The 13,440-nt window shown below is 48.2% G+C and overlaps 1 protein-coding gene across 1 annotated transcript; it reads right to left on the bottom strand.

The window, feature by feature from the left end:
• Window positions 1-2,026: 2,026 nt before the first annotated feature.
• Window positions 2,027-11,088, bottom strand: LOC139232583 (zinc finger protein 229-like). The gene is made up of 2 exons (XM_070863006.1): window positions 11,025-11,088; window positions 2,027-8,455 (listed from the first exon to the last, which is right to left on the bottom strand). The coding sequence occupies exon 2, from the start codon at window positions 8,350-8,352 to the stop codon at window positions 7,051-7,053; it is 1,302 nt and encodes a 433-aa protein (XP_070719107.1). The 5' UTR covers window positions 8,353-8,455; window positions 11,025-11,088; the 3' UTR covers window positions 2,027-7,050.
• Window positions 11,089-13,440: the final 2,352 nt, after the last annotated feature.

Genomic DNA, 13,440 nt, shown 5'->3' on the forward strand with positions numbered 1-13,440 from the left:
AAAAAAAAAAAATCGGCCGTTCAGAGCATGTGCAATGTTTTTTTTCATCCCGTGCTTCTGGTCTGCTGTCAGATCGCAAATGCTAATTAATGTAGGGCGCGGCCGCGCACTTGCGCAATACACCCGGGGCTGAATCAGCCATTTTATAATTCGATTTTGATCATGGAGGAGGAGGATAGCAGACAGAGTGCCAGACAATTTAGCCAAGAGGCTAACACAGCTCTCGTAGGGGCTGTGGAGAGGAGATGGCAGGAATTATATCAGAGGGTTGGATCTGGACCCTGCCATCTATTTTTAATCAAATACAGAGGGAAATTGCTGAAGAGGTCTCTGCCTCAGACACAGTGGTCAGGAGTGGGAAACAGTGCCAGAAAAAGTTCAATGATCTTTGTCGGGTCGTTAAGAGTACAATTTTTGTTGATGCACTCCTTCAGTACTTCAATTATAAATCTGACACATTATTTGGTTTCATGCTGTTGCTGTCTCCCAGCACTCTGAGGGTTGCCTCCTAAAATGTATGACATAGGTAGACTTAGTGTGGCACCCTATTTACCATGAATGATTTTTACGCATTAAGATTGCTTTCTGAGATCTCATAAGATGTTTCTGCACTTTGATGTCCTCCTGATGAACCACATGCAACTTCCAAGGCCATTAAACAGAGGACTGAATTACATTCAGACAGTATGGTATCAGTGCTTTGGTGGCTATCTGTGTGGTAACCATTCCCATTTTCATCTTTACAGGGAAAGAAGTCCCATAACCGGCGTGAGCAGGTGCTGACAGGCAGTGGTCTGCCTCAGACCCTGCCACTCACCGACCTGGAGGAGCGAGTGGCAGGACCCATCGGCATCTCAGGTCGGGCAACTGCCAGTGGGGGTGCTGACCCCCCCCCTCTTTGGATACTGAGGGTAAGTACAGCACACTGCCTGGGCTGGGTTGGGGCAACTCTGGACTAAGATTGGGGCAATGTGATGCAGTGTCTCTGGACTAGATATAATGGAGTAGCGGTGATCCTTCAAATGAGCCTGTGCTATGCGACCTTCCTCATGTCACCCTGCCCCCTCCCCTGCTGCTAACCACTCGTCTGTTGCTTTCTACTTCCAGATGACCAGCCACAGGCACAGCAACCCTCAGATCAACCCTCCACATCACGCCATCATGTGGAGGAGGAGAATTTCAGAGATCAGCCAACTCGAGTGCTGATGCAATCTACCCCTCTTTTAATACCAGCAAATACCTTGTCTGAGGACGATGATGTGACTTTCTCAGGGTTTACCTCCGAGGCCCCTGGGACCAGTGGCGTGCAGCAACCGCAGTTCTGGAGTCGAATCCAGTCTGCCATCTCTCCAGAGGATGAGTTGGCAGTCGGTCTGCTGACAAACAGACGCGGAACTGGACATGGTGGGACTGTCCAGGGAGAACATCCAGCTCACCCGTCAGCTCCTTGATGTCCTGGGTAGGATTCCCACAACCATTGAGATTCTCACTGGGAGCATAACGGAGGTAGGGTCGCAGATTGTCGGTGCGAGCCGTGAAACCTGCGAGGCCATCAGTGCCCACACAATTGGCTGGTGGCCTCCAGCAGTGACACTGGAGTCCCGGAGAGTGTGGCGCGAAGCCTTGCGGAATATGGTGCATCACAGGCACAAGCTCTGCTTCAGCTTGGGCAGGTGATGCAGTCCATAAACCTTCCCGCCATACTCTCTGCGTTCCCCACTGTCACACCAAAACCCAAACCATCTGTGACTGGCAACGCCGATGAAGAGGCTCGCCAATCAGAAGTCGGGCCTTCCACGCCACGAACCGCTCCAATGTCTCTCCCCCCAACACAGCAGCGCTCTGGCAACTTTGCTGCACGCCATCGTGGTGCCACTTTGGCTAGGAGCAGCAGGCAAGGGAGGCGGATAAGGGTAAGGCTGCGGGGGTGGGGGGCGGGGGAAAGCCGGTGGGGCAGGGGTTGCTGCATTATGTTCTGCATCTGTTGTTTATAATGTTATTGTTGTTGAATAATCACACTGCTGGATGCAGATAATCTATGTTATTTTATTAAAGTTTCAAAATTAAGTTTACAAAGTTAAAAAAGTTTACAATGTTTGATAAATTCTTTTGTTCACCTTAACCATTCCTGTGTAGTGTCTCATTTGCAGAGTAAGAGGGGGAATAGTTAACATGATGGGATAGAGTGGGCAGGCAACTGCAAGCAAAGCGTTCAATTCTGAGCTGCCGACATAAGGTTTCTGCAACAGCAACGTTTCCACAATGCCTCCCCTGTGGTTGTGGTAGGGACATGGGTTCCTCGCCAGGCTCCTCTTCCTTCAACCACCCTCTCTCCTGGGATGGTCCTGCAGTCTCCAGTGGCAAATCCAGTTCCCTCGTGATGGCTAAGTTGTGTAGCATGCAGCACACCACAATGAACTCAGAGACCTGCTGAGGGGAGTATTGCAGGCAGCCTCCAGAGTGGTCCAGGCATCGGAAGCACTGCTTGTGCACTCCAATTGTCTGTTGGACGATGTTGCGTGTGGCTGCATGGCTCTCATTATAGCAATGCTCGGCTTCCGGGGCGGGGTCATGAGCTAGCTGGCGAGGCCATAACCTTTGTCCCTGATCAGCCAGCTCTGGCCTTGCGGTCGACGCTGGAACATGAGTGTGACACTGCTCTCACACAACATGAAAGAATCATGCATGCACCCTAGAAACTGGGCATTGACTGCCATGTTGCGCTGAGTATGGTCGCAGACGATCTGTACATTCATGGAGTGGAATCCCTTTCGGTTTCGGTAAACCTCTGGATCTGTAAAGGTGCTCGCAGGGCAATGTGCGTACAATCGAGGGCACCCTGAACCTTGGGGAAGCCAGCAATTCGTCCAAAACCTACAGCCTGCTCATTTTGGGTTTCCTTGGTCATTGGGAAGTTTATGAACTCCATCCTGCGTGCGTACAGTGCAGTAATTACCTGGCGAATGCAGCAATGTGTAGCGTGCTGCGAGATGGAGCATATGTCCCCACTGATGCCTGAAAGGAGCCGGAGGCATAGAAGGCAAGTGCCGCAGTCACCTTCACCTCGACGGGCAATGCAGTCCTGCTGCCGCTGGTTGGCTGTAGGTCTGCCTGTATGAGCTGGCATATCTCTGTCAGCACTTCTTTTCAGATGTGCAGCCTTCTAACGCACTGTGCCTCAGAGAGCTTCAGGTATGAGCGATGTTCCTGTTAACTCGTGGGGGGTAAGGCCTCCTCCCCATACGTCTGCAACCTCTTCAATTACGTTGAAAATGATCATCAATAAACCTTCTTCCAGCTCGACGCCGTATAAATATAGCAAATAGGATTAATTGCTGACAGAGTATGGCCCCCATCTTTTAAAATGTCACATAAACTTCACAATCAAAAGTCAGCAGTAAGGCAGCGTTCTTCTCCCAATGCTTTTAATCACTCAGAATTCAAACTTTGTCCTCTGTTACCAAGTTAGCGGCATTAGCGCCCGGTGTGAGACTGCTTTTTGCTGGCGGGTTCCCGGGCAGAGGCTAAATCGAGCGATATGGCTGAAAGTTCCGCCCGAGGCGCTAGCGTAGCGATGCACAACGATTCACATCATCCAAACGGTGAAAAAAGCAGGTGGGCGCTAAGTTTTAGCGCCGCCGCAAAACCACTGCCGAAAATTCCGCCCGGGCGCAAAATCTAGTAGGCCTTGTTTCACGCCAAAAAGAAATCGGTTTTGCACCCAGGCCAGTCGGGACTTTCAAAAGGTATTTGATAAAGTACCACATAAGAGACTTACTCGGAAAATAGAAGCACAGGATATTAAAGGGATGTTGGTAATTTGGGTATATAATTGGCTTTGGGACAGGAGACTGAGAGGAGTGCTGAGGGATGTTTATCTGACTGGAGGGAAGAACGCAGTGGGGTCTCCCAGGGGTCGGTATTAACACCATCGCTTTCCTTGTTATTTATAAATGACCTGGACACGGGTATGGGCGTAGAATTTCAAAGTTTATGGATGATACAAAACTTGGCAACGTTGTAAATGGTGAGCGGATAGTAGCAGATTTCAGAAGGACACAGACAGACTGGTGAAATGGGCAGACACATGGCAGATGCAATGAAATGAGGACAAGTGTGAAGTGATGCACTTTGGGAGGAACAACATGGAGAGGCAGTATAAGCTAAAGGGTACTATTTTGATGGGGTAGAGAAGCAGAGTGGATGCATATTCACAAATCTTTGAAAGTGCCACGAAAGCGTTTGGGATACTTGTCTTTGCAAATAGGATCCTTGAATACAGAAACAAGGAAGTTACACTAAACCTTTACATATCACTGGTTAGGAACATAGGTCAGGAGTAGGCCATTCAGCTCCTCGCGCCTATTCTGTCATTCAATGAGATCATGACTGATCTGCGACCTAACTCCATACACCCACCTTTTCCCATAATCCCTTAATACCTTTGGTTAAAAAAAAGCTGTCAATCTCAATCACTAAGGAGGTGGTACTCAGTAAGATAATGGGACTAAAGGCAGATAAATCCCCTGGACCTGATGGCTTGCATCCTAGGGTCTTAAGAGAAGTAGCAGCAGGGATAGTGGATGCATTGGTTGTAATTTACCAAAATTCCCTGGATTCTGGGGAAGTCCCAGCAGATTGGAAAACTGCAAATGTAACGCCCCTATTTAAAAAAGGAGGCAGACAAAAAGCAGGAAACTATAGACCAGTTAGCTTAACATCTGTGATTGGGAAAATGTTGGGAGTCCATTATGAAAGAAGTAGTAGAAGGACATTTGGAAAAGCAAAATTCGGTCAGGCAGAGTCAGCATGGATTTACGAAGGGGAAGTCATGTTTGATAAATTTGCTAGAATTCTTTGAGGATGTAACGAACAGGGTGGATAAAGGGGAACCAGTAGATGTGGTGTATTTGGACTTCCAGAAGGCATTTGACAAGGTGCCACATAAAAGATTACTGCACAAGATAAAAGTTCACGGGGTTGGGGGTAATATATTAGCATGGATAGAGGATTGGCTAACGAACAGGAAACAGAGAGTAGGGATAAATGGTACATTCTCAGGTTGGCAATCAGTAACCAGTGGGGTGCTGCAGGGATCAGTGCTGGGACCCCAACTATTTACAATCTGTATTAACGACTTGGAGGAAGAGATCCAGTGCAACGTAGCCACGTTTGTTGACGATACAAAAGTGGGAGGAAATGCAATGTGTGAGAACACAATAAATCTGCAAAAGGACATAGACGTGCTAAGTGAGTGGGCAAAAATTTGGCAGATGATGAAGTATAATGTTGGAAAGTGTGAGGGTTTGGCAGAAAAAAAAATCGAAGAGCAAGTTATTATTTAAATGGAGAAAGATTGCAAAGTGCTGCAGTACAGCGGGACCTGGGGGTACTTGTGCATGAAACACAAAAGGTTAGTATGCAGGTACAGCAAGTGATCAGGAAGGCCAATGGAATCTTGATCTTTATTGCAAAGGGGATGGAGTATAAAAGCAGGGAAGTCTTGCTACAGTTGTACAGGGTATTGGTGAGTACTGCATGCAGTTTTGGTTTCCATATTTATGAAAGGATATACTTGCTTTGGAGGCAGTTCAGAGAAGGTTCACTAGGTTGATTGCGGAGCTGAGGGAGTTGACTTATGAGGAAAGGTTGTTGGACCTCTACTCATTGGAATTCAGAAGAATGAGAAGTGATCTTATCGAAACGTTAAGATTATGAGGGGGCTTGACAAGGTGGATGCAGAGAGGTTGTTTCCACTGATGGGGGAGACTGCAACAAGAGGGCATGATCTTAGAATAAGGGGCTGACCATTTAAAACTGAGATGAGGAGAAATTTCTTCTCTCAGATGGTTGTAAATCTGTGGAATTCGCTGCCTCAGAGAGCTGTGGAAGCTGGGACATTGAATAAATTTAAGGCAGAAATAGAGTTTCTTAAACGATAAGGGGTTATGGGGAGCAGCCATGATCTTATTGAATGGCAGAGTAGGCTCGAGGGGCCGTATGGCCTACTCCTGCTCCTATATCTTATGTTCTAATCTCAGATTTAAAATTACCAATTGATCTAGCATCAATTGCCGTTTGTGGAAGTGAGTTCCAAACTTCTCCCACCCTTTGTGTGTATTCATTTCACTCCTGAAAGGTCTGGCTCTAATTTTTAGTAACATTATACTAGAGGGTAAGAAGTGAGGAGAATTGTTTTCACAGAGTTTGTTTAGATCAAACCCTCTAGTCCTAGAATCCCCAACCAGCAGATATAGATTATCTCGATCTACCCTATTTTTTCCCCTTAATATCCTGAAAATTTCGATCCGATTACCCCTTAACCATCTAAATTCTAGGGAATACAACCGTAATCTGTGTCATTTCTCTTTGTAACTTAACTCTTGAAGTCTGGGTATCATTCTGGTAAACGTACGCTGCAGTCCCTCCAAGGCCAATATATCCCTCCTAAGGTTTGGTGCCCAGAACTGCTCACAGTGCTCCAGGTGTGGTCTAACCAGGGTTCTGTACAGCTGCAGGGTTTTAGCCTCAGCTGGAGTCTTGTGTACAGTTCTGGGCATCACACTTTTGGAAGGATGACACAGCCTTGGACAGAGGAGGTTTACCATGTTACGGGGATGGGGGACTTCAGATATGCGGAGATTGGAAAAGCTGGGATTGTTGCCCTTAGAGCAGAGAGGGTTAAGGGGAGATCCAACAAGAGATATTTAAAATTATGAGGGGTTTTAATTGAGCCAGTACGGAGAAATTGTTTCCTCTGGAAAAAGGGTCGGTAACCAAAGGTCACATTTAAAACAATTGCCACAAGAACTAGAGGGGAAATGAGGAGAATTGTATTCACACACAGGATGGTTAAGATCTGGAATGCAGCATCTGAAAGGACGGTGGAATCAGGTTCCATAGGAACTTTCAAATGACAATTGGACATATACTTGGAGAGGACGGGTTTGCAGGGTTATGGGGATAAAGCTGGGGTGTGGGACTAAATTGGACAGCTCTATCAAAGAGCTGGCACAAACATGAAGGGCCAAATCACCTCCTTCTGTGCTGTTAGATTCTATGATCAGTGTGAACACGCTGGTGTCTCTTAAGGCTCTTAGAGCTTTTAAAGCACTTCCCACAGTCAGAACATTTAAAGGGTCTCTCGTCAGTGTGAACAAGCTGGTGTGACAGGAGGGTGGATGACTCAGTGAATCCCTTCCCACACACAGAGCAGGTGAACGGCCTCTCCCCAGTGTGGAGGAGCTGGTGTCTCTTCAGCTCCCCAGAGCTTTTAAAGCTCTTTCCACAGTCAGAACATTTGAAGGGGTTCTCTCCAGTGTGAACTCGCTGGTGTGCCAGCAGGTTGGATGAACGAGCGAATCCCTTCCCACACATGGAGCAGGTGAACGGCCTCTCCCCAGTGTGGAGGTGTTGGTGTCTCTTCAGCTCCCCGGAGCTTTTAAAGCTCTTCCCACAGTCAGGACACTTAAAGGGTCTCTCATCACTGTGAACAAGTTGGTGTGTCTTCAGGGTGGATGACTCAGTGAATCCTTTCCCACATTCGGAGCAGGTAAAGAGCCTCTCCCCAGTGTGCAGGCGCTGGTGTCTCAGCAGGTTGGATGACTGAGTGAATCCCTTCCCACACACGGAGCAGGTGAATGGTCTCTCCCCAGTGTGAACAAGCTGGTGTCGCTTCAGTTCCCGGGGGATCTTAAAGCTCTTCCCACAGTCAGAACATGTAAACGGCCTCTCATCAATGTGAACTCGCTGGTGTCCCTTCAGCTCCCCAGGGCTTTTAAAGCTCTTCCCACAGTCAGAACATTTAAATGGTTTCTCATCAGTGTGAACTCGCTGATGTCCCTTCCGCTCAGTGGAGCTTTTAAAGCTCTTCCCACAGTCAGAACGGTGAAATGGTTTCTTGTCACTGTGAATTTGCTGGTGTCCTTTCAGTTCCCGGGGGGTTTTAAAGCCCTTCCCACAGTCAGAACAGTTAAACGGCCTCTCGTCAGTGTGAGCTTTCTGGTGTCGCAACAGATCGCTGAAGCTTTTAAAGCTCTTCCCACAGTCAGAACATATAAACGACCTCTCATCAGTGTGAGCTCGCTGGTGTCGCTTGAGCTCCTGGGGGCTTTTCAAGCTCTTCCCACAATCAGAACATATAAACGACCTCTCGTCAGTGTGACTGCTCTGATGAACTTCCATTACAGACGAGGAACTGATTCCCTTCCCGCCGCTCCCACCTTTACCCAGTTTCTCCCCGGTGTGACGGTGCACGTGTCTCGCCAGGTCAGGCGATCGGCTGAATCCGCGTCCACGCACGGAACACGTGTGCGGTTTGTCCGCGCTGCAATCGCTGCTCTCACCGTCCATGTGCAAAGGCCGATGACTAAGTCAGGTCCCAATGGATCGAGTGACTCGGTCAGATCTTGACGTGATGTTTGGTCTGAGCCTCTTGTCTGTAACCAACAGGACTCTGTAAAACGAGTTGAGAAATGGATCAGAGATAAAAATGTTCTTTGATTTTCCCTTTCCAGCCCAGGGGCAGTGAAGCTGATTTGAAGGCCCAGGTTGATCAGCAATGGCGGCCGCAATACCCACAAACCCTTGCGCTCCAGAAAGCGCTCTGTTGATGCGGAATCCCATGCCTCATGGCCCCGCCCTCTCCCTCCTACTCCACAGACGCCCATCCCGATCGTTCTGCAACGTGCAATCCCCGCGGGTGCAACGTCGGGTGCATATGGTCAGTGCACAATCCCCATTGGTTGGAACATTGGGTGCACATGGTCAGTGCACAATCCCCATCCTGTCTTTCTTCATATGTCTGTCCTGCCATCCCAGGAATTAGTCTGGTGAACCTTTGCTGCACTCCCTCAACAGCAAGAATGTCCTTCCTCAGATTAGGAGACCAAAACTGCACACAATACTCAAGGTGTGGTCTCACCAAGGCCCTGTACAACTGCAGTAAGACCTCCCTGCTCCTATACTCGAATCCCCTAGCAATGAAGGCCAGCATGGCATCTGCTTTCTTTACTGCCTGCTGTACCTGCATGCCTTCAGTGACTGATGTACCATGACACCCAGGTTTCATTGCACCTCCCCTTTTACTAATCTCTCACCATTCAGATAATAATCTGCCTTCCTGTTTTTACCACCAAAGTGGATAACCTCACATTTATCCACATTATACTGCATCTGCCATGCATTTTGCCCACTCACCTAACCTGTCCAAGCCTCTTAGCATCCGCCTCACAGCTCACACTGCCACCCAGCTTAGTGCCATCTGCAAACTTGGAGATATTACATTCAATTCCTTCATCTAAATCATTAATGTATATTGTAAATAGCTGGGGTCCCAGCACTGAACCTTGCGGCACCCACTAGTCACTGCCTGCCATTCTGAAAAGGACCCGGTTATTCCCACTCTTTGCTTCCTGTCTGCCAACCAGTTCTCTATCCATAGCAATACATTATCCCCAATACCATGTGCCTTAATTTTGCACACTAATCTCTTGTGTGGGGCCTTGTCAAAAGCCTTTTTAAAGTCCAAATACACCACATCCACTGGTTCTCCCTTATCCACTCTACTAGTTACATCCTCCTACTATTTCTAGGGCCACTTCCTTAAGTACTCTGGGATGCAGACTATCAGGCCCTGAGGATTTATCGGCCTTCAGTCCCATCAGTTTAACTAACACCATTTCCTGACTAATAAGGATTTCCCTCAGTTTCTCCTTCTCGCTAGACCCTCAGTCCTCTAGTATTTTCGGGAGTTTATTTGTGTCTTTCTTCGTGAAGACAGAACCAAAGTATTTGTTCAATTGGTCTTCCATTTCCTTGTTCCCCATTATGAATTCACCTGATTCTGACTGCAAGGGACCTACATTAGTCTTCACTAATCTTTTTCTCTTCACATCTCGAGAGAAGCTTTTGCAGTCAGGTTTTATGTTCCTTGCAAGCTTACCCTCCTAATTAAACTCTTAATCCTCCTCTGCTGAATTCTAAATTTCTCCCAGTCCTTAGGTTTGTTGCTTTTTCTGGCCAATTTATAGGCCTCTTCCTTGGATTTAACACTATCCCTAATTTCCCTTGTTAGCCACAGTTGAGCCACCTTTCCTGTTTTATTTTTACGCCAGACAGGGATGTACAACAGTTGTAATTCATCCACGTGATCTTTAAATGTCTGCCATTGCCTATCCACCGTCAACCCTTTAAGTATCATTCGCCAGTCTATCCTAGCCAATTCACGTCTCATACCGTCAAAGTTTCCTTTCTTTAAGTTCATGACCCTAGTCTCTGAATTAACACCGTCACTCTCCGTCTTAATAAAGAATTCTACCATATTATGGTCACTCTTCCCCAAGGGTCCTCACACAACAAGATTGCTAATTAACGACCAGACTGCAGTCTGGTCACCGCACTACAGGAAAGATGTGATTGCACTGGAGAGGGTGCAGAGGAGATTTACGAGGATGTTGCTGGGACTGGAGAATTTTAGCTATGAGGACAGATTGGGGTTGTTTTCTTTGTAACAGAGGAGGCTGAGGGGAGACCTCATTGAGTTGTATAAGATTATGAGGGGCCTGGATAGAGTGGATGGAAATGGCCTATATCCCTTAACAGAGGTGTTAACAACCAGGCGGCATAAATTTAAAGTCACTGGTTGAAGGTTCAGCGGGGATTTGAGGGGAACTTTCTTCACCCAGAGGGTGGTGGGGTCTGGAACTCACTGCCTGAAAGGGTGGTCGAGGCAGAAACCCTCATAGCAGTTAAAAAGCACCTGGATGTGCCGTAACCTGCAGGGCTCCGGACCTAGAGCGGGAAAGTGGGATTAGGCTGTGCAGCCCTTGGTCGGCCGGCGGGCGGCCGGGGAAACCATGGGCCAAAATGGCCTCCTTCCGTGCTGATCGCAGGGGTGGGGGAGGGGTGATCGCGGCGAGGGGGGGGGGGGAAGAGGATCGTGTGGGGGGGGGGGGGGAAAGAGAGAGGATCGCAGGGAGGGGATCGCGGGGGGAAGGTGGGAGGGTGATAAAGGGAAACCCAACCTGAGCCGCCGCTCCGGGCCCCGCGCGCAGCTGCTGCAGTTTGGCGGAGCGCGCTCCAGGAACACGTGACCCGGGGGCCGCAACCTGATTGACGGGAGTTTCCGATCAATGGGAGCGAGGGGGCGGGGCTGGAGGAGCGAGCCGGCGGCGGGTCCTCCAACCAATCGAGGAGCCCCAGGGGCGGGACTTGCTCCGCTGATTGACTGAGCCGCAGGGAAGCGACTTTGTGCCGCCCCTTGTTCGGGGTCCGGGGAGTGTGTGGGCCTTTGTTGGACACAAGGCTCTTTGTTCACAACCCACGGGCCCACATTGTAAGTGAGGCGGGGCTCAGTGGGCAGCACCCTCTCTCGCCCCGAGTCAGAAGGTTAGAATCACAGAAAGGTTACAGCACGGAAAGCCATTCGGCCCGTCGAGTCCGTGCTGACCCTCAGCCAGTCCCACTCCCCCACAGCCCTGGAAGATAACATTAAGTCTGCCTCCACCACCCTCTCAGGCCGTACATTCCCGATCTTAACCACTCGCTGAGTAAAAAAGTTTTTCCTCATGTCGCTTTTGGTTCTTTTGCCACTCGCCTTAAATCTGTGTCCTCTGGTTCTCGACCCTTCCCCCAATGGGAACAGTTTCTCTCCGTCTACTCTGTCCAGACCCCTCATGGTTTTGAACATCGCGATCAAATCTCCTCTCGACCTTCTCTGCTCCAAGGAGAACAACCCCAGCTCCTTCAGTCTATCCATGTAACTGAAGTCCCTGATGCCCTGGAAGTATTCTCGTAAATCTTTTCTGCACCCTCTCTAAGGCCTTCACATCCTTCCGAAATTGCGGTGCCCAGAATTGGACACAATACTCCAGTTGGGGCCGAACCAGTGTTTTATACGGGCTCATCATAATTTCCACGCTTTTGTACTGTATACCTCTATTTATGAAGCTCAGGATCCCATAAGCTTTGTTAACTGTTTTTTAATCTGCCCTGCCACCTTCAATGATTCAGGCACACAAACCCCCAGGTCTCTCTGTTCGTGTACTCCTTCTCGGGTTGTATAACTTAGTTTGGATGTTCTCTCTGCATTCTACCAAAATGCATCACTTCACATTTTTCTGCTTTAAATTTAATCTGCCACATGTCCATTTCACCAGCCTGTTTATGACTTCCTGAAGTCTATCACTCTCCTCCTCACTGTTCACTATACTTAAAAGTTTTGTGTCATCTGCAAATTTTGAAATTGTGCCCTGTACACCCACATCCATGTCATTAATATATATCAAGAAAAGCAGTGGTCCCAGTACCGACACCTGGGGAACACCACTGTATACCTTCTTCCAGTCCGAAAAACAACCATTCACCACTACTCTGTTTCCTGTCACTCAGCCAATTCCATATCCATGCTGCCACTGTCCCTTTTATTCCATGTGTTTTAATGTTGCTGGCACGCTTATTGTGTGGCACTTTGTCAAATGCCTTTTAGAAATCCATGTACACTACATCAACCACATTACCCTCATCAACCCTCTCTGTTACTTCATCAAAAAACTTGATCAAGTTGGTTAAACACAATTTGCCCAGAGCCTGGGAGACTAAGTTATTGCAGCAGTTATTTTATTCTCACTCTCCACACGTCAGATTTCACACCATCTCATCTAGAGGTGGTAGTCGGTAGTGAGCTTACAGTTTACATCCCACATAATAGTAACAGAAAAGCCCCAGAACTGGGTCCCCATGTACACTCACAGGGTTAGAATCCTCATGTAGAAACATAGAAACATAGAAAATAGGTGCAGGAGTAGGCCATTCGGCCCTTCTAGCCTGCACCGCCATTCAATGAGTTCATGGCTGAACATGCAACTTCAGTACCCCATTCCTGCTTTCTCACCATACCCCTTGATCCCCCTAGTAGTAAGGACTTCATCTAACTCCTTTTTGAATATATTTAGTGAATTAGCCTCAACAACTTTCTGTGGTAGAGAATTCCACAGGTTCACCACTCTCTGGGTGAAGAAATTCCTCCTCATCTCAGTCCTAAATGGCTTCCCCCTTATCCTTAGACTGTGTCCCCTGGTTCTGGACTTCCCCAACATTGGGAACATTCTTCCTGCATCTAACCTGTCTAACCCCGTCAGAATTTTAAACGTTTCTATGAGGTCCCCTCTCATTCTTCTGAACTCCAGTGAATACAAGCCCAGTTGATCCAGTCTTTCTTGATAGGTCAGTCCCGCCATCCCGGGAATCAGTCTGGTGTGGCCTCACCAAGGCCCTGTACAATTGTAGCAACACCTCCCTGCCCTTGTACTCAAATCCCCTCGCTATGAAGGCCAACATGCCATTTGCTTTCTTAACCGCCTGCTGTACCTGCATGCCAACCTTCAATGACTGATGTACCATGACACCCAGGTCTCTTTGCACCTCCCCTTTTCCTAATCT

This window comes from Pristiophorus japonicus, chromosome 20 (assembly GCF_044704955.1).
Source record: "Pristiophorus japonicus isolate sPriJap1 chromosome 20, sPriJap1.hap1, whole genome shotgun sequence".
NCBI classification, from domain to species: Eukaryota; Metazoa; Chordata; class Chondrichthyes; family Pristiophoridae; genus Pristiophorus; species Pristiophorus japonicus.

Excerpts from the sequence above, each read along its gene's own strand:
- LOC139232583 (XM_070863006.1), bottom strand. The coding sequence starts at position 8,352 with ATGGACGGTGAGAGCAGCGATTGCAGCGCGGACAAACCGCACACGTGT.